General features: G+C 45.8%; 1 protein-coding gene across 4 annotated transcripts in view; it reads right to left on the bottom strand.

The window, feature by feature from the left end:
- USP40 (ubiquitin specific peptidase 40) overlaps positions 1-25,261 on the bottom strand; it is a 2,045,603-nt gene that overhangs the window by 1,915,542 nt on the left and 104,800 nt on the right. For all 4 annotated transcript variants that reach the window (XM_069616007.1, XM_069616010.1, XM_069616008.1 and 1 more), the window contains one exon: positions 4,196-4,423. In XM_069616007.1, the coding sequence (XP_069472108.1) occupies positions 4,196-4,400 (205 nt within the window). In that variant the 5' untranslated portion in view covers positions 4,401-4,423. The remainder of the gene's footprint in view (positions 1-4,195; positions 4,424-25,261) is intronic.

The raw sequence follows: 25,261 nt of genomic DNA, 5'->3' as shown, positions 1-25,261 counted from the left end.
ATTAAGCTTGTATGCCCACTCTCTTTTGCAACCATGGCTTTCATTCACGCTTCAATGGTGGATTTATTGCTCAACCAAAAACTACTTTCATGTTGTATTCTTTCATGTTGTATTCTCACCCCCCGCCCCCTTGAATTTTACTACTATATTGTAAGCAGGCAATAGTGTTGTGGTGCGGTATAGGTTTGAGATGGGCGAGGGAGTTTCTGCCCTCATTCTGTGGTAAAAGATTTGAGCAAAATAAAAGTGACTCCCCTCCCTCAAGCAATCCATGCTTTTACAGGGCAGGGTTAGTGGTGAGGTTTCCAATTCGGATGTAAGATCAAACATAAGCAATCTGTGAATCAATTTCATTAGTACCAGGTTGGAATTAAGGTATGGTGGTCCACAAGAGACAATAGGCTACGCAGAAGGAAAATGTTCAGTCCAAAGCGGACTGGCCCATCACAAATTGAGAAAATTAGTAATTCTTTGACTTTTAGATGAAATCTCCCTCAAGGGTTTGAAGGCAAAACAAGCTTGCGTTCCATGTTAATGTATTAAAAACCTTTTCGGGAGGGCACTTGGCTAGAGGATCCTCAACCCCAAGTGATTACTGAAGACAAGTCTGAAGAATATGAGGTTCGAGCCATCCTGGATTATCAAACGGTTCCAGTGATGTTGCAATACTTACTTGAATGGAAGGATTAGGTACAAGATGAGAGGTCTGTGGAATCGGCTCATGGTGTTAATGCACCATATTTAATAGCCATATCCTAAGAAAGGGACTTGCACAGAGGTTACTGTCAGGTGCTGTGGATGGTGCCCAGGGTTGGGTGCTTTACCAAAGAAAGACACTAGCTTTGCTCAGGTTTCTAAACTGGTGGTTGGGTATTTATACTAGCAAGATTTGTTTGAGGGGTGTGGTTGCTTTAATCGATTTTCCTCAACCATCTATGTTTAGGAAGTTGATTCAGATTCCGTCCCAAGCCAAGATGGCGCGAGGGCTGCTAGGTGTTTAATTGGCTCTTAGGAAATTGCAAGCAATTTAGCATGCCGACCACATTATAGAACCACCTTTCATTCAAGCCATCTAGGCAGCTAGTTCAGTTTTCCTAGAGCTCCTTCGCAGAGGTCTAGGTCAGGGTGCAGTTTGGTGCCAAGAAACTGAAGTCGTTTCCGGAGGCTGGGGCTAGGAGGAGATAAAATAGAATTAATGTGGGGGTGAGCATTGCAAGGTAATCCATTAGCGCTGCTTGAAGAAATGAGTGCCCCAACTTTCTGGAAGACTGAAAGTAGCTATGTGGCGCAGGAGCGGTCTTCTTACAAATGATACATTTGACCCTTTCCACGCCCAGGGTCCCTTAAGGAGCTCATTACTGGGAAAAACAGCATGGCATGTGAGCCGCAGTTAATTTTGTAAGTGCATTCTTAAGCGATAGTTGCTTCCGTTGACAAACTGGTGGGCAATTTGAGATACCAACTGAAGAGTACACTAACAATAAATCTTCAGAACAAATTCTCAGTAATTAAAAATTATTCATCCCAAGATGTAAAGGAAGGAGACGCAAGTTGGTTAATTAGATGTAGGGAAGAAAAGACTGTACACATTCTTCAAATGAATGACACGATTCATTTTCACATGAAAAAGTCTATGACGGACTGAGGAAAAGGGGGAAGAGAAAATCAAGAGAAAAAAAGAAAAAAAAAGATTTAAAAAAAAGAGGGCGATTGCAAAAGGGAGGTAAGTAGGTTTGTGAAGTTGGAGGATTTGGCAGAGTCCAGTGAAAGGTGAGAGCAGCAGGGGAATTTTTGTAGTCTAGGAGTAGGGTTGAGTTCAGGATTTGTGCTAGCGCTGTAGGTCATGGCGCAGGTTTACTTTGAGGGTCTCAATCTTAGCGGTGATCCAGGGACGGGAAGGTATGAATGTGGATGCAGGGTAGTGTTGGTTAAAGGGAGTCATAAGTGCATAGTGAATGTTAGAAAAAGTCTGGTCAATGGAAGAGGCATGAATAGGGGAGAGACAAGAGAGGTCCTCAAATCATGAAAATAAGGGGGGAAAAGGGAGTCCTGCGCTAATGTCCTCTTGGCGATTGAAGAGGGTAGGAGAGGAGTAGAGGGTGGAGAGGCCGAGCCATTAAAGTGAACAACTGAGTGATCAGATGGAGAGTGGTTTATTGAGAGGTCCGAGAGTGAAGTAGAAAGAGAGAGTGAGAGAGACAAGGTAAAGAGATTTGGCACCAGAGGGGGTAGGCTGATCATAGAGGGAGTAGAGTGAACGGTCAAAAAGGATCAAGCTAAGTCCAAGGAGCGTGGCTGCGGACAGTTTAGGAAGGTTAGTGTCCCTCAGCGATACAAAGGAATGTCAGTGAGAAGTGAGGTCAGGAAAGAAGGAAGGACTAGAGAGGACCAGGGAGCCAGTAGTGAGCCAGAACAGTGAGTAGAAGGGAGGAAAATAGTATCTTATTCTAAACAGGAAGAACTGATGTCGGAAATGGGCTGGGAGGCAGTAGTGAGAGCCTTATTTATAAGACCACTGACTCCACCATCCTTCACAAAAGGGTTGGGAAGAGTGGGAGAAGTTATCAGAGCCAGTGTGGAGAGCAACTAGTGCAGAGGGGAGATCCAGGTTTCTCCAATAGCAAGAAGGGAAAGTTGAAAGTGACAAGAATCTAAGTGGTCAGCGATGTCGTCTAGAATACACAATCCCTCTGCAATAAGTCTTCTTACATCACTGACCACTTTCACATTTATTACCCTCAACCTTTACTTCTTTTAGAGTGCATTCCAGGGAGCAAGTGAAAGAGTGATACGAGGTGGGGAAAGAACGCAGGTGTATTGTGGTAGGGGAGGGGATAGATGACATTGGAGAACGGGTGCGCTGGTTTGAGGGATATGGGTGCAGGTGGAGAGGAGGTAGATGGGGAAGGGGGGAGAGTTAGGTAGAAGTTAAACAGAGTTGTGACTAAAGGCTACAAGAGAAGGGTTGGTGAAGAGAGTAGAAGGAAGTAGTAAGCAAAGGCAAGGTGCATGATGGGGGGAGGGGGGGTAAATGAAATAGGCAAGTGAAGAGAGTGGAGGAAGAGTACTGCCCAAGAGAGGGTGGGTGAGTGAGCAGAAAGAGAAGGGTGAGGTTTGGATAGAAAGGCTTAGGAAGAAATGCTGGCTATGTACTCTGGACCCCTGTAGTACCATTCTAGACAGCTAGCAAGCCCACAAAAGGAATGTCCCTTAGATCTTCAAAGTAATACATCTTTTGTGAATGGAGAGTCCTGAGGCAAAAGATTCCTATGGGTGGAAGCAGGGGTCTGGCAAAGTGCTAGCTTGGCAAAGTCCTGCCTTCAGCAGGGGTAGCCAGAGGAAGGGTACAACGCATGAGGATAATAGGAGGAGCTTCAAGAATCCAAGATATGCTAGAGTAGACTGTTTAGACCCTCATGTTATCGCTAACCCACAGAGTTATGTTAATGGGAGGGGCTACACTGAGGACTATATAGATCCTAAAATGGCTGTTTATTCTCTCCATGGTACCAAATACCCTTCTAGTTTTCATCTCCACCCTGCAGTGTAAGTAAATATAGAATATTGCCCATCAAAAATAATACTTCATACACACCCTATGCCTGCAGCACTCTGCCAAGAGTTTTCACACCCCAGAATCAAGTCGGTTTGTCTTTCAAGGACAAGCTGGCTCATGCCTATATCATGTGTAATGAAATTTTTCCTTGTATTCTTTACCTCCCATAGCTCTTCAGTCATTTGTCATTTTCTTTTGAGCTTCACAGACCTTAAAGCAGGATCACTCATATTACAACACAGCAGATGCACTGGAGTGATGATGCCTTTCAAAGAGCACAAAATGTGTGACTGTTCAACATCAGTGGTGTTACTATGGACTATGAAAGACATTTTCTTTATCATAGTGCTGCTTTTATAGACTGAGGGGAAAAGTGAGTTTACTCCAAATTCCAATTACACATTCAAACTATCACCATGCCTAAACATCTCATTAACTCCAGACATGCTGGTCACTAGCTTCACATTCCTTATAGCAGGTGGATCCCCATTTGGGACATGCTATGTCCCATCTACAGGTCAGTGTAAAGGAGCTAAAATAAAGGGAACCCTCTAAAACCCCACCTCCCTCCAACAGTCCTCTGTGGATGGCAAAAGTAGGTACAAGAGATTACAAAACACATAATAAAGAAGAGCTGACCTCTGAACTCTGGCGTGAAGAGCAAGGTTTGCAGCAGGGAGTTTAGGTAACAGGTTCCGCCCTGGTTTCTGATGCCGCTCAGTTTGGTGGGTCCCCGGGGTTCCATAGGCTCAGTGGGACGGAAGCGCACCTTCTTCCCTCTGGCACTTCGATTGCTCGACAGGAAAGAGAAGTCTTCTTCCTCTTCAAAGAGGTCCCCAAACATGGCGGTAGGAGGTGGACAGATCTCTGAAACAAAAGTTCTTGTATTCAAAAGGCAGCTGAAGACAGCAGATAGTTCAGTAAGTTTACAGGTATGTGAGGGCACAATAAGCGATACAATTTGTTCTTGCTTAAACGCATTCATGAGGAGTTTTACTATGCTTTTTAAGTAATGGGTATGGCTCAATATGAAAGGGGACTGCAATGCCAAAAATCATAGCCGTTTGATTCTTCAATAGTAGCGCTTGTTAAGAACGTTAAAAAAAGGTGGCGGAAATTTCATTCTGCAACTGACTTAAAATATTTCTGATAATTCTGGCCAAACACTTCAAAAACAGAATTCTGTACTCACTCAATTAAATTTCATAGCTGAATGCAGGACCATTCATTTCTGTAGCTCAGAGCTGCACAGCTTCTTCGCCAGCTGACCCCTACCTAGAGGCGGATCAAATTCTTCTGTTGGCTTTTAACAAAACGTACCCTTTCTAAATAAAAACCTCACGCTTTATTAGTTTGTCAATTGTTTTCAGGACCTCATTCAATTAACGATTAGGCAAGCAGCAGAATATTTGTGTATGTGGTTGGAAGGGAAGCTGCATTGCCCTCAAGTCATGCAAAGCATATCTCAAATAGCTTTAAATAAGTACAGCATTAAGTTAATGTTATACTTCATAATACTTCTAATTAAAAGCGCAATTCAGTATTATGTAACTTCTAAAGAATATGTTCCCATTGAAGGCAAATATAATAAATCTCCACATTATTTTTAAAAGATAATTTTTAAAAAATGCTTAAGTGAATAGAATGACGTTTATATATGTGTTGTTTCCACTTTCACGAGAGTTCAACACGATCATCTAATGAACTAATATATATATATATATATCTCAGTCTAGTTTTTACATGTCTGCAGTGTATTTTAAAGGTGTGTAATTTAAAAGCATCCGTCAGGTTTGTGCACAGCCTGATTGACTGTATGCATTAATTGGCTTTCCCTGCCTCTCTTTTTCACTTTGTATTGTAAATGCTCTCAGTAAGACGTCTTTCCCACTGCAGATGACTTGCCGGGATAACCATTTAATAACTTATAGGTAAAGAAAGAAAAAAAGCAACGTGGGAGGTTACGGTTTAATTTTTGTTAGTTTAACATGGAATAACGAATTTGGGCTAGGCACTTAAAGTACTATAGAAATCCGTTTCGACATACACGCTACACTAGTAAGAATCCCAACTAGGTTTCAGAAATCTCCTTCAATGCCAGCGTCCATAGCCCCTCTCCCCACCCCTCCACCCCCGTCTGGTAGCATGAAAAGAGCTAATAGCACTTTGTGCAATTGCAATGCCACTGGGGCAAACTAAGGCCCACACAAGGGAAGGAGCTTGACACATTATCCTCCTTTTCTTATGGTAGCTCTGCAACTGAGAAAAAGAAATGAGCCCAAGCACAGGTTCTAGACAAACTCCTATGTGAAGTAATCTAGCTAAGGTATGATCAGTTCCCTCAGCTAAGACCCCTCCCACCCGCATGGCACACTTGGGAGCTGTAAATTGAATGGATAAACACTGCCAACGCATCACACGTACACCATGGTGCACTGCAGACCTCTCATAAAGAGACACCAAAAACAGATTGATGCCAGAGAGTCGGGAGTTCCCCAAACTTCCACTCTAGCAGTGAACGTGGGGAGGATGGAAAAACCAGAGAGGGACTTTTGGTCATTTAGAGGAGCTTAAACACACACTCTCCAGTGATAGATAACGCGAGGATATTAGGATTTATAATCCCTATGCACAACACACCCTAAATCCAAAGAACAGTGATGGCCTTTGAATTACATACCCGAGTAGATCATGAGCTTGATCCACAGACCATTGGAAAAAGGTGATGTAAAAAAACAATTTAACCCTGGAGTAAATGTTGCAAGCTACTAGCCAGCCATAAAAAGTCACATACATCTCAATTCAACAAGTACACATAGCATTTCTTACTTGACATTAATTCATTACAGGATTAGACATTCTGGGAGCCATTTAGCTCCTGCTTCTACCATAGGAGAGCTAGGTTACCTAGACACCAACAACTACCAGGAGCTGCCTTTAGCTACTCAGGCCAACTGGCGTCATAGAAACATAGCTATGTGACATTACCTTTGTGTATTGGGGAACGTTTATAAAGAAGCAATAGGACACCTCTAGAGCACATTTAAAGCACTACAGATCACACATAAAGGACAACATGTTTACATTTGCATCTCATGGGACACTTCGATTTGTGGAGTGCTATGTAGTAAAACCTGGTTTTAGTTCCTGCTTATCAAATCTCAATTTCCAATCTTGTAATTACCACTAGAATATGCTGGTGGCAGGTGCACATTTTGCACCCTTATTTCACATTTTCTAAATCCTCTTGACGGATGTTGAGAGTACTATAGCTAACAATGGAAAACCGTGAACACTACACTCTCCACCCTCCCCCCGCCCCCGAAAAAGCACAGATTGATGTTGCTCCCTTTGTTAAACTCCTTTGCAAAATACTTTGACACAAACTCATAAGGCTTGCAGCGTAAAACAGGCCTTCGAAACAGCCTTATTAAGAGCATAGGCAAAGTCCAGTCAGCCGCTGGATGTGTCAAATAGCCATTCACCGGATTTAGCACGGTTAATGGCCCACCTGCCCCAATGAGATAGATGAAACTGAAGAACTAGGCCTGGTCAGGAACATGGCCGGCTCCAGCCAAAGTGGAACGAGGCAAGCTCTGGTCCGCCTTCATGTGCAGCCTGATTGTAGGTTGGCTGCAACTTTACAAATGTCAACAAGAAGAAATTGTCCCCTCTCCCATGTATCTGATTCTTAGACGCCCTCCTCTTCTATGGGGGGGCATAAACTTGTTCCTACCTTGTCACGTATAAATTTACCATTAGTTGTCAGACAAGGGGACTACTGAGGGACTCATCACATGACTCTGCATGCAGTTGTGGTCATTATCTTAACCTGTAATGACCCTAGAGGTCGTTATTCCAAAACAGGGGGGCTTTCTATTTGCAGACAGGAAGAAAGACCATATGCAAACAATTCTAATGAAAAAAAAGGAAATTTATGTGGTAAAAAGAAAACCAAATTATTATATAAAACAGGTGTGCATTAAACATTTTATAGTGACATGTATATAAAGGTAAAGCAAAAGTGAGATAACGTATAACCATGTTGCACTTTAAATCCTCAGTGCTAAACATCTGGTGTGCAGTAAAAATATATTTTATGTGACATAACATCAAGCAATACAATTACTGAATATGTGTAAATTGTCACATGAATTGTGAGGCTCAGTTGCCTCCAGAATTAGTACATTGGAGCAAAGTGTTCATAGTCATTCACACAGCTTCAGTGCTCTTGATTGACTTTCTTGGGTCTGTACAGTTTGGACTTGAAGGATATCTCTATGTTCAGGCCCTTTACAGCACATCATGGGACGTACTTGGAATGTGCAAGTAGTTATCCATCCTAGTATGGTTTTTGACAGGCTTCACGGTCTATGTGCTCCACATCACCTAATGCACTTTTCCTGGGAGGGATGGACACTGACGGATAAGGCAGCACAAAAAAAGCAATATTGGAGGAATGTTTCAGCTGTGAATGTTTCCTAAAGAACCATTTTCTAGTAAAAGCAAAAGAATAGTCATCAATCTGGGAGCTCTTAATATAAACATCTCTTATTGTTGCTTATTGTCGCTGAAGGATAGACGATATGCACCTACTCTGGGGTGTTGCCATGCCAGGAGATTATCTATTCAAGTTGGAGCTCAAGGGTGCCCATTTTAAATGACACATATGGGTGGTCAACCAACTTTTCCTTTGCGCCTGGAAGATGACGGTTTGCCTATCCTTTCGACCATGACCAGACTCATTTGTCTGGTATTAGCGAGTCTTCACCCACAGTCCTCATCACTTAAGTGGACAATCCACTGATAATCTCTCGGGATCCCCCTCACCCTGAAACATACATCTGGCATGCTCATTCTGGGCCTACTGCCATAGTGGTTCTTTATTTTTGAATAGTAAGAAGTCAGTCACATTGTACAGTCAGGTGTTAGGGTTTTTCAGCTTTCAAATAGACTTGCTGTGTTGCCTTTGAGAGATCCCACATCAAAATAGTATACACGAGGCGAGGAAAGAAAAAAAAAAAGGTCTTCCTGGCTTGTCTTGGGGCCACCTCACCTTAAATCAGTACATCCTGTCAGCATCGTCTATTCAACCCATTTTTAGAGTCCCTTTGCATAAATTGCTCCCTGTGTGATTGAATGCTGATGACTTCTGGGAGGGATTGTAGTAATAAAAAAAACGGGTTGTTATTTCAGAAATGAGTTATGGTATGTGGTAGTTGACCAATGCGAAATGGAGTCTTTGTTCTTGATTCAGGTGCAAGCGCTTGGATGGCTCCTTAATTGACTGGAGACCCTTAGTCAGGGTGGGTGAAAACTCTGCCTATCAATATACAGGGACTACTCCTCGGCTTCCAGAGTCTGCCCAAGGATGGATGTGGATGCACAGTTTTATTAAACAGCACATTAATACCCCTTTTACCAACCATTTGGAAAAGAAGCACTGTAACATTTAGGAAAAACTGATCAGAGACCTACAAAACTATTGCTGTGGTCTCGGAGAGCAAATTGTTTGAATAAATACATTTAAGAAAAAGCGTGAGGGGCAAGAATTTCTCTGGCACTGTTAAGTCACATAGTCCATATCCCTTAGTTTTCGTTTTGAAATTACTGTAATTCAGTCCCCCATTTCTCCTTTGCCATTGGTAACGCTGGGTTGGACTATGGGCTCATTTACATATGCACAAGAGGACCGAGGAGTGCAGATCTCAGATCAGCTCGGGCCACTGTGACCATGTCAAGAGCCTTTGTACAGCCATAAGAACTGTTATGAATGAGATAATAAGGTGTTAATCTCTACAGGAAGTCAACACTGGGGTGGAGTCCCAACACCCCTTGGATGAGGAGGCAAGGCCAGAAGTAATAATGAAAGGTGGGCTTATGCCCCTTGATCTCCCTAACCCCCTTGATCTGGGATCAGCTTGATCGGAAAAGTGTCACCATACATCATGTCCAGGAAATGTTTTCATGACTGAGGGCATTGCTTTGCAGGAGGCGGATAAGTGTGCACGAAGGCCTTGTATCCTCAACCATGTGCTAGTCGAGTGACCAGTTACCTATAAAAGGTAAGGGGCCTGCGGGGGTGGGGGAGGTAGTCAGGTCAGTTAAGTGGGGTCCCAGTAGACCCAGAAGGAGGTTTTCCTGGACTTGCAAGCCAATTAATAAATCGCCTCAGTTTACCATCACCAGAAACTGATGCATGATCCAGTTTTCTGCAGCAGTACAATACTCCCAGCAGAGTGCAGTGAAGTTTGGTGGTCGACTGGAATTATTTACGGCAAGTGGAAACTGAACATGTGGGTCATTCCATGAATTCAGAAGTAAGAGCTTTTCGACGTTTACCATTTTGCTTTTTTTCACAAACCTCATTTATTCACCCTATGGGTAGGATCAACGCATTCCTTCCTGCAATCTCAGGCTGGCCTGAGATATTTCAACCATTTTCTCCAATTTAGGTGGTTATTCAAGTTAAAACAAAGTTCTCTCTGGACTGGATCCCCTCCTTCATGCTGGCACAGTCCTTCCTGCTCCTTTGGAGTTGGAAGTTGGTCTGTGTGGTATGTTGCATGTAGGGTGAATGCATCTCTTGCTGTGCGAGTGTCAGCTATAGTAGGAATGCCTCATGAAACATGGAATGGTGGGAGTCAGATTCAACAAAGGACCGTTGGTTTGGACTTTCAGGATGGGAGCTGGATCTAGAAGGATGTTAAACCCATGCTCCCCTGTGTCACCTATCTGCGACCTGAAACATTAAAGTACATTTCCTTTTGAACTTACCGGCGCTAGCATGGTTCCTGTGCGCTGACATACCGGAGAGCCAGGATACTAGATTTGGCGACGAGTGAAAACCCGAACACATGGTAAAAGGCAGAGCACATGATGATGTTTTGCTGATTAACAGGAGCATTGTGGAATCCAGGAGAGAGTAGTTGCAGTGGCATGAAGGAAGGTTGAGTGTGTCCAGGAGCAGGCCTAACACAGTCCGTGGATAAGCAGTGTAGAGCTGTGGGGAGTACAGCCTTCTCCCCATGTCCGCGCTGCATGTGGCTGCAAGAGGGGCACAGGTGGAAAAACGACAGCCTTGGGGTCATTGCTAAAGTAAAATCTATTTCACAACTCCCTGTACCTGTTCCATGCATGGATGCTGGAGTTGGAGTGCAGGAGCGATGCAACACAAAGGAATTTGCCGTCAAGAGGTTTCAGGAACAGTGCAGTCATTCTCTTTAGCAGGAGGTACATGCTGGCACTCTGGAGGACGAACGGTGCTGGGACAGGCAGACTTTCAGGACCAGTAGCAGCAGCATTGCCGCGCATTCCAAGGTGACTGTTAGCTGAATGCACGGAGTGGGTGCTATCTTTGGAGGCATCGAGTTGGAAGAAAGGCCGTTACGTGATGTGCACGTGAGCAGTAATGAGCACAGGAGGTAGCATGCTGCATACTGACATCTAAGTAGCATGCTGCATACTGACATCTGGTTATGAAGTTTGGACCAAAGGGTTTGTTCAGGCTGTCACCAGGGATGTGAGCAACAGTACTTCAAAGAGGATGCGATTTATTATTCGATGTACTTTACACTAACTGCAGTGATTGATTCGAGGGTCATTTTGGGTGCCACTGAACACGGAGAGAATCGAGACTTTGCCGTTTGGGTTCATGGAGTTTGAATGCCAATTGTGTGGCAGCGTTATGGGATTTTGCAGTAGGTTCTCTGTTTTTATGTTCAGAGACTTGTGATGTGGAGGGGGAGGTTAAGATGCTGCTAGTGAAAAGTATGAGGACTACCAAAGCATAAAATTACAAATGCTGCGATTTTATTTTTAGAGATGTTTTAGGAAAGTTGTGAAGCTTGTTTTGTTAAACATTACCGTGTGGCACTTATAGCTGGAAGTGTTCGAAGTTACGAATAGAGTTCTACGCAGTGTGATGAATCCCTAGATATGGTCACTTCTCTCCTAGGTGGAACCCCTTCCCATGAGGCCAGGGAGGTGAGGCAAATACCGGATAGTCACCCTGGGGTGGTACTCAGTGGGTGGATCTCATGGGGGCAGGGGAGCCCCCTAATGGGATTTGCAACGACCTGGGGAGAACATGGTATACCCATAGCCCACCTAACCCGGACAGACCTTCCTACCCCCTTCCACCGAAACCTTCCCTAGTGTTCCTATATGTCTTTGTCATACCACCAATATAGGAAGTCCTGGGATGAGGAAGAGTGTGGGCTCCTCAAGGGACATGTATCCCTTAAGTACTGAGACGAAGAAGAGACCAACTGACTATCTTGAAGACCTCAAGATCAGTACTGAGACAAAGAAGTGCGGAAGCATAGAGAGCACTTAAGTGAAACGTGAAGGAACAGTCTAGTTTCTCTCGAAACCGGATTGGGTAGAGCCTATTTAAAATTGAAGAGGGAACCAGGAAAGATGGAGAAGCCCTCCCTGCGAGACGGGAAGCAGATCGGAGCAGAGAAAAGGAGAAGTCGTTGCTGGGGACGCTGCCCTGCAGGCAGAGCTGTCCCTATCTGGTCCGCCGTAGAGAAACAGGCATCCAGACACAAGGACCTGCTTGAATGCGCGATCTACAGGAGACGTACAGTCCACCAGGAACCAAACACTGCAAAGCCGCCGCAGCACAGCAGAAATCACAGGGGCCGCGAGAGGCCCAAAAGAATACAGAGGAGAGCCTGCAAGCGACCGAAGAAGACTGGCAAGCCCCTTTAAAGGTACCTGGGTTGCCGAGAAGGTTGGTGGGCATCCAGAGGGCTGACAAGCATTTGAACACGGGTCAGGGACCCACACCCTTTTATGAAGATCAACCTAAGTCATCTTCATATTCACAGTACTTGGCAGTACAGTAAACCAGAGTTACTGGACCAATTCAGGACCATGTCAATCTCACTCCTACAGTTCACCGGTAAGCTCCCCAGATTGACCTTCTCCTGGATTCATCCAGATTCCTGCTTAATTTCCTGGTTTCCTGCAGAATTTCCTTTTCCTTCCCATCTAGCCTAACTGCAACCTGCTACTTCCTACCCCGTGGTATGTCCACCTGCCCTACATGGTCATCTTACTTTCCTGCTTTCAATGCCTAACTCATAATTCCTTCGGGTGTGCCTTTAAATCTTGGCCAAAATCAAATTTAGGTGTGCTTACACAATACAAAATTGAGGGTGCAGAGGTGTGAATGTGTTTTTTGGGGAAATTCGAATCTAGGACTAGTCAATCATTTCACCAACAATCTTCCTGTGAACACCTCCTCCTCTGTGCCTGCCTGGCTGCTATGCCACTTGGTGAGTTTGTGTGCACTGTGCAGTCCCCCTGCTTATCTATCTCCCTTTCTACTCCCATGGCACTCTCCATCTCTCCTATATATTCTAATTGCTATTCTATCACTTACCCTACCACTCTCACGAAGTCTGGAAGAAAAAAGCTGATAAAAGCCCTGCTGGACTCTACCCCAGGCCTACCCATCGCTGGCACCTACGTCAATGCCACTTCCAGACAGCCCTTCACGGACATCCTCGTCACTGTCCGCTCTCCTGATCTATGGAACCCTCCACCGCACATCTGGTCACCACTTTCCGTTCTCGTCCTCACCCATTAATGGTGGCACTAGGTGGGAAGTACTCCTTGCATACTTCTCATCCACTAGGTGCATCATTAATGGCCATCACAATGGCACTATCAAGGCCCAAGGTTCTCAACCTTCTCGACTGGCGCCTGCCTTCTCCTGCCATCCTCCCCACCACCAATGGGAGTACCACACCCCTTCCCCTCAGAACACCTTCAAAAAAGGTGGTAACCAGCTTCACTTAGCTACTATGAATGCGTGCTCTGCTGTTGAACTCTCCTCTGACATTTGTCTCCTTCTCGAAGACCTTGCTCTTACAGAGACGTGGGTTAATGCCAGCTCTGTCACTGCTCATTACACTCTCCTTCCTGTGGCCTACAAAACACTCTCCAAACCCAGACCTAATAGGACTGGACGTGGAGCAGCCCTGTTTTTTCCTCTCCTCTCCTCTCCACACCTGCCTTCATGAGCATCAATCTGGATTCAAGGCATACAAAAGGCATGGAAACTGCTCTGAACACCTGTGAAACCAGGCTTGCAAATCTCAACTCTAACTCTCCTGCTGTTCTTCTCCTCGATCTCTCCTCTGCCTTTGACACAGTCAATCATTCCACCCTCATAAAACGGCTCTGACATCCCTTGCATAACTGACCGGGCCCTGTAATGGCTGACCTCTTTCCTCACTAACTGCCCTTTCCAGCTGCAATTGGGCCCTTTCTCCTCCACCACCCTTTCAACCTGTGTTGTCTCCCAGGGCTCTATCCCATTGCCATGGCTCTTCAATATACATCTCGCCCCTCTTCCTCACCGGATCTCCTCCTCCTCTCCTCATTTCCAGTGGCATGCCGATGACACAAAACTTCCCTCTACCTCCCCTTACTCCTCCTCGCTCATCCCTCCACCATTCAGGCATGGTGTGCAGCTAACAATCTCTGTCTCGATGCCAGTAAGACGGAGATCCTCCTCATCGGGACACCTATGCCCTCTTTTCCTTCAGAGACCCCCTTGGGGCTCTCTGCCCCCAACATCTTGTGAGGCCAAAAAGCTTGGGAGGCCAAAAAGCTTGGGGTCATGTTGACTCTGCTCTCTCTTTCACACCTCACATCAAAGTCCCACTTCCAACTCCACCTCCTCAGAGGCATTCTTCCTTTTACCACCTTCCCTGTTAGGCAGAAACCTGTGCAGTTCCCTTAGGGACCACTGTAAAAGATTTAAGACTACAGGTGTTGGCAGTAAACCCACATGGTAGCAGTCTGTACCACCCAGATTTACCTGGTAGCTGTGGCTGAGCAGTCAGACTTCCCTCAAGAAGAGTTAGGCAGTATGCAAAGTATAGTCAATAGGCACTCAGATACATTAATACAAACAAACACTGACCAGAGCTTTTGGTATCAAAGTATATAATTATTTATTTAAAAACACACAGTTGAAACACTCCAGTACTCTTATTGTAAAATATTCTAAACACAGTTACTATTATGATATATACACCCCTTTTTCCTTATTAGAAAATCACAGTAAAACACCACTTATTTTCATACAGAGGTGAGCGCTTAACTAGATTGCACTCTAATAAGTTTGTGAAAAAGGGGAGGGAAAAATACAGAATATGAAGAGGTACATCACTCTATGATTCCAGAACACTTAGCAAAGCAGAGAGCAAAAAGTCACTGGTGAGCCAAAGTCCAAAGGCTGGGCCCACTCTTAGAGAAAGCAGAGCACAAATGCGCCCAAGATCACACAATTACACTAGGCTTGCAGAGGGTTCAGAAAAGAGTTTAGAGTGGCTTAGAAAAATTTAGCCAGGGTGTCCCAGGCTAACCCAGGTTCGAAAGCCGGGGGCTAAATCTACCCTGTACAGTCGGTTGCAAGGGAAGACAGGCGGGAAACGGTACCTTAAGTGGGAAGAATCCTCCAGCGGTGGCAGTTGTTCCTGGTAGTGGGTGCAGTTGCGTCGTCGTCCAGGGGAAGAGAAGATCTCGACTTGGAGGAAAGATGAAGGTCGTTGCACTACCAGGGAAGAAACCAGCCGCAGAGTTTTCCGGTTAAAGGTGGTACCTTTGTCTCGTGGTCGTGGTAAAACGTGGTATCCCGGTTGCCGGGGTGCTTGGCATGGGCAAGGCGGCCACGAGATACGTTGGGAAAGCGAAAAGACGGTGAAACTGGTTATCCCCACCAGTCAAAGGAAGAAGACCCTCCGGCGGGAGATCTCCTCTGTCGTTGGGAAAAGTGGTGAGGCAGTCCAGCAGATCTCCACCGGTGGTGGTGTCGTGGCAGGTCGGCTCAGCTTCTCCCTCATCGGATTCTTAGGTCCTGTGGCGACTTCTGAAGTTCCAGTCCCCAAAGCCCTGCTTTTATGCAGCAAACCCCCATTCATTCAGCTTAGCTGTCACTCAAACATGCTAAGTGGTGAGCCGGCCGGCTCACCACTTGGGCCAATCAGGACGGAGTGCGACTTGAGTTGCCTAGGCACTCAGTCCAGGGTGCCTAAATTGCCCTCCACCCCTCCTAAGTACCCCAGACATAGTGGCACCACTTTGGAGGGCTTCTGTGGAGAAGCCCGCCAAAAAGTGGAACAAAGGGCTCGACTTCGGTTGGAGTCACAGAAGAGAACACAAACGCCATTTTAGAATCAACTCTAAAAATACCAACCGGAGAATTAATATTAATTAAATTAAATTAATATTAATTAAATAAACCGGCGGTATGTTCGAGGCTACCGTAAATAATTGAATAAAGATAGTAGCCTAAAACAATGGGAAATCCCATAGGAAAATATTTGCGGTTGAATATAAAAAGTAGTATCCACTGCCACCAGCCAAAACTCGATCAGGGGGGACGGAGACGTGCCCCCTCGACTAACAGACCCTGGGGCAATCGAATTGCCCCAGCCAGTACGTCCACAATATGATGGTTTGTACTGGTTCTGTTCAGAATTTAGACTAGTAAAGTCAATGGTGACTTTACATGCCCTGGGAGACAGTAGTCAGTCCCAGGGTATGGAGTCTATACTGGGGGGGTCACTATGACACCCCCTGTGTTACTGCACGGAGGGTGCTGTGTAACACACATCACAAAAACAAATGAAGCCCTATGGAGTAAAAGACCCCATAGCCCATTAAACACATATAGATTCAAAGAAACAAACTCAAATCATGTCCAAGAGTGAGGGTAAAAGAGTCTCAGTCTTGGCAGGAGAAAAAAATAAACCCCAAAAATCCAGCAGAGCTGCTGGGGGACTCACTAGGTTAGGAAATTCAGCCTAAACAGAGCATTCTCCCCAACACTCGTCCCCCCCCCAGACTAAGGGACAGGAGGATTTAATCCACTCCTGGATGAACCTCATACCTCTAGTCGATGACATACATCCTAGAGAGTCCATCAGCATTTTGATGGTGCCACCCTGACCTGTGCTCAATGGTGAAATCAAACCCTTGCAGGCAGATTGACCATCTCAATAGTTTTGTATTTTCTCCCTTCATTTGCATTAACCATCTCAAGGGTTGGTCAGTCTGAATGACAAAAGTAGAACCATACAAGTATGGCCTAAACTTCTTCAGTGCCCACACGATAGCAAAGCATTCTCTTTCTATAGTTGGCCACCTTGTCTCAGGATCCTTCAGCTTACGGCTGATGAAGCAAATGGGGTGCTTCCTACCCTTCTCATCCAGTTGGCTTAGGACTGCACCTATACCTACATTGGAAGCATCAGTTTGTACAATGAAAGTTTGGTGGTAGTCAGGAGCTCTCAATACTGGAGCTTGGCAAAGAGCTTTCTTCAGTTTTTCAAAGGCCTGATTGCACTCCTCATTCCATTTGACCTTCTTTGGGAATTTTGGAGAGATTACATTCAGTGGAGAAGCTATGGTCCCATAGTTCCCAATGAAATTCCTGTAGTACCCAGTGAGGCCTAGGAAGGCTCTCACTTGGGTTTGAGTAGTAGGTGTTGTCCAATTTTGCACAGCTTCAATCTTGCTGAGCAAAGGCCTTATTTCTCCACCTCCTACCTCATGTCCAAGGTAGACCACCTTACTTTGACCTATCTGGCATTTACTTGCCTTGATAGTCGAATTGGCCTGTCCAAGAGCCTGCAAAACATGTCCTAGGTGGTTCACATGATCCTCCCAGGAGTGGCTGAAGACTACAATGTCATCCAAGTATGCCATGCAGAAGTCCTCCATCCCAGCTAGAACTTGGTTTACCATCCTTTGGAATGTAGCAGGTGCATTTTTTAATCCAAAAGGCATGACCTTAAACTGGTACAAGCCAACTGGGGTGGAAAATGCAGTTTTCTACTTGGCATGGTCTGTCAAGGCTATTTGCCAATAGCCTGACGTAAGGTCAAATGTGCCGAGGTACTTGGCTGCACCAAGTTTATCCACCAACTCATCTGTCTTTGGTAAAGGGCGGGCATCAGTCTTGGTGACTGCATTAAGAGCTCTATAGTCCACACAGAATCTCAAGTCTTTGGACCCTGCCTTTGGTACTAACACAACTGGGCTAGACCATGGACTAGTAGAGGGTTCTATTACCCCGAGATCAAGCATCTTCTTGACCTCCCCCTTGGTATGGGTTCTCACATTTTCTGACATTCGGTATCCTCTGCTTTTGACTGGCAGACAGTCACCAGTGAGTATCTCGTGCTGTCCCCAAGGGGTCAAGCCTGGTGAGAGTGAGAACAGGGAGGCAAACTGATTTAACATAGATTTGCACTCCTCTTGTTGCTCAGGTGTCAGATCTGAAGAGAGATTGACTCCTTCAATTGTTTCATCCAAAAGGTACACCTATGAGGAGATCAGGGATAGACTCACTCTCTTCTTCCTCCTCTGCTGCTGAAGCTAGAAGCAAGGCTCCTACTTCAGGTCTGGAGATGTACGCCTTCAGTCGGTTGGTGTGGAAGACTCTAGGAGCTTCCCTGGGTCTGCCCAGATCCACCAGATAGTTGACCTCTCCAAGTTTTCCCACAACTTTGAAGGGTCCCATCCATTTGTCTTGCAAGGCCCCCTGCCTTGTGGGGAGCATAACGAGAACTAGCTGGTCTTGAGTGAACTCAACCATGTTAGCCTTTTGATCATGCCAATGCTTGACCAAAACTTGTCCAGCTTTCAGGTTATCACTAGCTTCTGCCATCATGTGTGACATTCTCCTTCGGAGACCTATCACATAGTCAGTCACTCTGACTGGCTTGAGGGGAGGAGCGCCTTCCAACCCCTCCTTAATCAGGGCCAATGGACCTCTGACCGGTTGGCCATAGAGAAGTTCAAAGGGAGAATAACCTACTCCCTCCTGAGGGACTTCTCTATAAGCAAAGAGAAGGCATGGCAGTAGAAGGTCGCACTTTTTTCTCAGGGGTTCCTCTAAAGCACCTATCATGCTCTTCATGGTTCTGTTGAACCTTTCAACCAGCCCATTGGTTTGGGGTGGTAGGCGGTTGAGAACTTTTCAGTAACTCCACAGATTTTCCACATGGCCTTCATGTAGTGGGACATAAAGTTTGATCCCCTGTCGGAGATTACTTCCTTAGGAAACCCAACCCTGGTAAAAAAAAAACAAGGAGGGCCTTAGCCACAGCCGGAGCTGTAACAGTTCTCATAGGTATTGCCTCAGGATATCTAGTAGCATGGTCTACTACAACAAGGATAAACCTGTTGCCTGAGGAGGTAGGGGGATCAAGGGGACCAACAATGTCAATCCCTACCCTCTCAAATGGGACTCCCACAACTGGGAGAGGCACTAATGGTGCCACATTCTTGGCGCCAACCTTACCAGAAGTTTGGCAGGTATGGCAGCTCTTGCAGAACTCATCTACTTCGGCCCCCATTTTTGGCCAGTAGAAGTAGAGTGAGAGCCTTTCCTTGGTCTTCTTGAAACTCAAGTGACCAGCCAAAGGAATCTCGTGGGCTAAGTGCAAGAACTGTTGTCTGTTTTCTTGAGGTACAACAAGGTTTTTGTAGTCTCCAGGTTCAGACTCAGTTGATTCACTGTAGAAGAGGCCATCTTCCCAGTGCAACCTGTACTTCCCAGGCTCTTGCCCATCAGCCTGAGCAGCTGCCTGTTGGCGGAGACCCTCCAGAGTTGGACATTCTCTTTGTCCCTTACGGAAAGCTGCCCTGCTGGGCCCACCTTCTGCCAGTAAAGACTGCAGCTCAGGATGGTCCTCAGGGTCTAGATCTCCAATAAGTTCTTGGCCTCCCACTAGCTCTTCTTCAGAGTCTAGTTCAACCATACAGGATTGTACCTCCCTTTCAGCCTCCGCTGGAGGTGGAGTTACAGGTGTAACTGTTGGAAGCACTGGGGTGCTTGCTGCTGACTTTTTCCTAGGAGTCTTGGGTTGCCCATTTGCTCCTGATCTGGAGCAACTCACTGCAGTAACTACCAGTGGTAAAGGAGTGATCTCTGTCATCATCTCCTGAGATAACCCTTGCAGGGTTTTCTCTCTTGCAGGTTTTGTGAGCTCCTGTAACCTTTTACTAGGTGGTCTTGGGGTATGTGACAACTCCAAGAGCTTTCAGGTCATTACCCAACAGAACCCTACCTGGCACTTCACATTGTACACTGACAGGTATTTTTACAGCCATGTCATTACACTGGATGAGAACTGGTAACTGGGGACACATCTGTACAGGCTCTCCAGCTAACTTGGTGAGGCATTTGGGTGCCTTAGCAACATCCTCTGCCTTGAAAAAAGATTCATCCACCACAGTTATGCTGGCCCCAGGGTCTCTAATGGCAGGAGTCTCCTGACCATTTACCTGGACACTGTCTTTATAATACTCTTTAGTATTATCTGGGATAGAATTATACACATCTAAATTCTGTTGTTCCCACAACCCCAGAGAGACTAAAGAAACACTGGCTGAGACTCAAATGGGTTCATCAGCCAGCAGTAGAAAGTTTCCACTTGCCATTGGGACTTCCTCTTCTGGAGCGAAGGCTAAGGAGGCAAGTTGGATCCCTGAAGGTTTACCCTTGCATCTGGGATCTCCTTTCACATGGTCAGTAGAGCCACAAACAAAGCATTTACCAAATGCCTTCTGGAATGGAGGCTTGTTCTGACCTCCCTCTGGTATAGCACCAGAGGAGACACTATTCTGCTGTGGTTTCCCTGGTGGCTTACCCTTCTGGTTTTTTGGGTCCCTCTTTGGCATTTGCAGTATTAGAATTCTCTTTGGAGTCCTTTTTAGGCTGTTTCCCCTCATCCTTTTTCTGAGTTACCCCAGAATCCTTGTGAGTGGCCAGGTTGGCAACCCACAAGTCAGCAGCCTTAGCTAGTTTTCGGGAATCGAATTCCTTTGAATCAGCCAAGTGCTGTCTGAGCTCAGGAGAGCAGGCATCATAAATTGACTCCAACATAAAAAGATTCTTCATACCTTCATAAGTGTTCACTTTGTAACCCTTAATCCATCCCTCTAAGTTTTTCAATCCTTCACTCACCCAGGTAGCCCAAGAGGTACCATCATGCTTTTTGAGGGTTCTAAACCGCTTAAGATACTGGGAAGGGGTCTTCCCAAACCTAGCTATCAAAGCTAGTTTCACACATTCATACTCTTTCCTATCCTCCTCCCCCAACTCCATTACCACATCAGTTGCAACAGGGGGAAGCCTAGAGAACAACCACGTGAGTAAGTAATTTCCTGTGATGTTCTGGAGCCCATGATTATATTCAAACAGAGACAACCAATCCAACACATCCAACTTAGGCTCATACATACCTACCAATTATTTAGGCATCCAGGGTCTTTTAGGACTGGAACTTCTAGAGGAGCCAGAGAGAGAAGCATTTTCGACAGACAATTTCTTCATTTCTAGCTCATGCTTGAGCTCCATTTCCCTTAGCCTTAGTTCTTGATTCATTTCCCGATGTCTCTGTTCAGCCAGAGCATTCAGTTTCTTGAACTCTATTTCAAGTTTAATTTTCCCTAATTCGAGATATTGAGGACTTAGTGTGGGACTTGGTAAAGGCCCAGTAGGTACAGCAGGTAGGGCAGACAGAGGCCTAGGGGGGACAGTCACAGCAGCCTCACCCTCCTCTTCAGACTCTTCCTCAGGATTATCAACATTTGGATCAATATCAATTTCTATACTGTTATCTACATTTTCTGGCATGGTAGGTTCCTCAGACCCATCATCCAGACTTTGGTTAGCTAAAAACCTTTCTATTAACTCCATTTTTTTGCCTTTAGTCAGGAGGTTCTTATGCTTACAGAGAACGCTTAAACAATCAGCAGTTTTTGTAGCAAGGGACTCTTGACTATAAGTTTCCATATTTGATATGTTAGAAAGATTACTTTTTCAGTGCTAAGCTTTGTGGTTAGTTGTACTAAGGTATCCTCAAGCACTCTAAAGTGTATACTTAATACAAATCCCACCGCTGTACACCAGTGTTAGGCAGAAACCTGTGCGGTTCCCTTAGGGACCACTGCAAAAGATTTAAGACTACAGGTGTTGGCAGTAAACCCACTTGGTAGCAGTCTGTACCATCCAGATTTACCTGGTAGCTGTGGCTGAGCAGTCAGACTTCCCTCAAGAAGAGTTAGGCAGTATGCAAAGTATACTCAATAGCCACTCAGATACATTAATACAAACAAACACTGACCAGAGCTTTTGGTATCAAAGTATATAATTATGTATTTAAAAACACACAGTTGAAACACTCCAGCACTCTTATTGTAAAATATTCTAAACACAGTTACTATTATGATATATACACCCCTTTTTCCCCATTAGAAAATCACAGCAAAACACCACTTATTTTCATACAGAGGTGAGCGCTTAACTAGATTGCACTCTAATAAGTTTGTGAAAAAGGGGAGGGAAAAAGACAGAATATGAAGAGGTACACCACTCTATGATTCCAGAACACTGTTAGCAAGGCAGAGAGCAAAAAGTCACTGGTGAGCCAAAGTCCAAAGGCTGGGCCCACTCTTAGAGAGAGCAGAGCACAAATGCGCCCAAGATCACACAATTACACTAGGCTTAGAAAGTCTTGCAGAGGGTTCAGAAAAGAGTTTAGAGCGGCTTAGAAAGGTTTAGCCAGGGTGTCCCAGGCTAACCCAGGTTCGAAAGCCGGGGGCTAAATCTACCCCGTACAGTCGGTTGCAAGGGAAGCCAGGCGGGACACGGTACCTTAAGTGGGAAGGATCCTCCAGCGGTGGCAGTTGTTCCTGGTAGTGGGTGCAAGTTGCGTCATCGTCCAGGGGAAGAGAAGATCTCGACTTGGAGGAAAGATGAAGGTCGTTGCACTACCAAGGAAGAAACCAGCCGCGGAGTTTTCCGGTTAAAGGTGGTACCTTTGTCTCGCGGTCGTGGTAAAACGTGGTATCCTGGTTGCCGGGGTGCTTGGCACGGGCAAGGCGGCCACGAGATACATCGGGAAAGCGAAAAGACGGTGAAACTGGTTATCCCCACCAGTCAAAGGAAGAAGACTCTCCGGCGGGAGATCTCCTGTCGTTGGGAAAAGTGGTAAGGCAGTCCAGCAGGGCTCCACCGGTGGTGGTGTCGTGGCAGGTCAGCTCAGCTTCTCCCTCGTCGGATTCTTAGGTCCTGTGGCGACTTCTGAAGTTCCAGTCCCCAAAGCCCTGCTTTTATGCAGCAAACCCCCATTCACTCAGCCTAGCTGTCACTCAAACATGCTAAGTGGTTGGGCCAATCAGGACGGAGTGCGACTTGAGTTGCCTAGGCAACTCAGTCCAGGGTGCCTAAATTCCCCTCCACCCCTCCTAAGTACCCCAGACATAGTGGCACCACTTTGGAGGGCTTCTGTGGAGAAGCCCGCCAAAAAGTGGAACAAAGGGCTCGACTTGGGTTGGAGTCACAGAAGAGAACACAAACGCCATTTTAGAAACAAGTTTTGGTAAAAAATACCAACCAGAGAATTAATATTAATTAAATAAACCGGCGGTATGTTTGAGGCTAACGTAAATAATTAAATAAAGATAGTAGCCTAAAACAATGGGAAATCCCATAGGAAAATATTTGCGGTTGAATATAAAAAAGTATCCACTGCCACCAGCCAAAACTCGATCAGGGGGGACGGAGAAGTGCCCCCTCGACTAACAGACCCTGGGGCAATCGAATTGTCCCAGCCAGTACGTCCACAATATGATGGTTTGTATTGGTTCTGTTCAGAATTTAGACTAGTAAAGTCAATGGTGACTTTACATGCCCTGGGAGACAGTAGTCAGTCCCAGGGAATAGAGTCTATACTGGGGGGTCACTATGACACCCCTGTGTTACTGCACGGAGGGTGCTGTGTAATACACATCACAAAAACACATGAAACCCTATGGAGTAAAATACCCCATAGCCCATTAAACACATCTAGATTCAAAGAAACACACTCAAATCATGTCCAAGAGTGAGGGTAAAAGAGTCTCACTCTTGGCAGGAGAAAAAAATAAACCCCAAAAATCCAGCAAAGCTGCTGGGGGACTCACTAGGTTAGGAAATTCAGCCTAAACAGAGAATTCTCCCTAACATTCCCCCAGAAGCTCAAGGCCACCAGAACTCTTGTCCTCTCCAGGCTGGACTACTGCAACAGCCTCTTTCTCAATCTCCCTCTCTCTTCCCTTTGCCCCTCTAGCTAATCCAGAATAGGGCTGCAAATCTTATCCTCCGCCTCAAGCCCTGGGACCATTTCTCTCCAGCCCTAAAATCTCTCCACTGGCTCCCGGTGTCTGGGAGTATGAAATTCAAGACCCTCTGCATCATCCACAAGGCCTTCTGGGGCCTTGGACCACACTATCTCTAACTTTCCCTCCCTAAATATTTCCCTGCTAGAGCCCTACACTCCTCTCATTCCAACTCTCTGACTGTCAAACGCTTCTCTGAGCAGAGAGGGGGGTGGGCGGAGTGAGGTCTCTCTCCTCGGCTGTTGCCTCTATCTGGAACAGACTTCATGCCACTTTGAGACATGAGCTGGACCTCCTTAAGTTCTGGAGACTGCTCAAAACTCTGCTCTTCTCTAACTCTTTCCCTTCCCTGCTAATCACCCCACTGCCGCTGTGGACGGTGGCCTGATCCTCGTGAATCTCAAAGGATCCTAGGACCTTCATCCCAGTCAATACCAGCAGCCCTCCTGCACCTCCTCCCAACCCCCCGCATCGTCACTGCACTGCCCTGCTTTGCCTTGTCCTGCAGGCCCCGGCCTGGTGGCTCCACATACCACCCTGAGAGTCGCCTGTACTAGCACTTAGCCTGAGGCTCTCCTCCCAGCTTCGCTCCTGGGCTCTCCCTCCAGCACTTGTCCACTCCTCTGTTCCCCCTTCCATCCACCTCCCCCGCACTTCACTTCAATGCACTTGCACGGCTGAATGCCAAAAGGCCTAGTAGGACCACAACTGTATATATAACCTTTTTGTTTCGTTTGCTACTGCTATTTCCCATGTTCCCATCTAATTTATCCTTGTGGCGCTTTGAAACACAATTCTGTTGTGTAACGCACCTTACAAATGCTCTATAAAATAAATAAGTACTGCTTAAAGTCAGGAAAAATACACAGGTCTGGGACACACCCATAAGACTGGGAGCTCATGGGAAGTGTGAACCTTTGAAGTGCAAAACAAACCAGGGGAACAGGGGAATTCCGTCTGGAAGTGAATTGTGAATGCAAAAGGGGCAAAGAAGCCAGGGGAAGGGAGGCATTCCCGTTGGCAGTGTGAACTGTATGCTAAAGTCTAAAGAAGTGCCTGGGAGAAGGGGAGTCATTCTGCCCAGTCCTTGTGAACTGTAAAGCCAAGAAACCTTGGGTGAAGGCAGCTGTCAAGATCTGGAACTTGCCCATTCGTGGGAGCTGGTGAACCCAGTGTCCCCCTCCGACCTTCCTGCGCCTCACTGAATGTATTTCAGTCTAGTATGGAAAGGGGAATTGGAAAAAAAAAAAAACACAGGAGCTCTTCTGACTTGACTCAGCATCCTGTACAAAAATGTATTAGTAACACTTCAAATTCAGACTTTGCTGTTGTAAATATGACCCCTTCTCCCACCAATTACCTGTGTGACCTATGCCCAAAGCCTAGAGGTAAGTAGAATATAAATCTTTATACTGCCAACTGAAGAAATGCTTGCTCGCTAATTCTTGAAGTATTTTTTCAAGTTGACTTTTCTCCAAACATTTAACTCAAAAGCTTAAAACTTGA

The sequence above is a fragment of the Ambystoma mexicanum genome, chromosome 9 (genome assembly GCF_040938575.1).
Source record: "Ambystoma mexicanum isolate Mex_15411 chromosome 9, UKY_AmexF1_1, whole genome shotgun sequence".
Taxonomy (NCBI): Eukaryota; Metazoa; Chordata; class Amphibia; order Caudata; family Ambystomatidae; genus Ambystoma; species Ambystoma mexicanum.
Note: the sequence above shows the minus strand (reverse complement) of the source record. Positions and strands in the feature narration are given on the sequence as shown.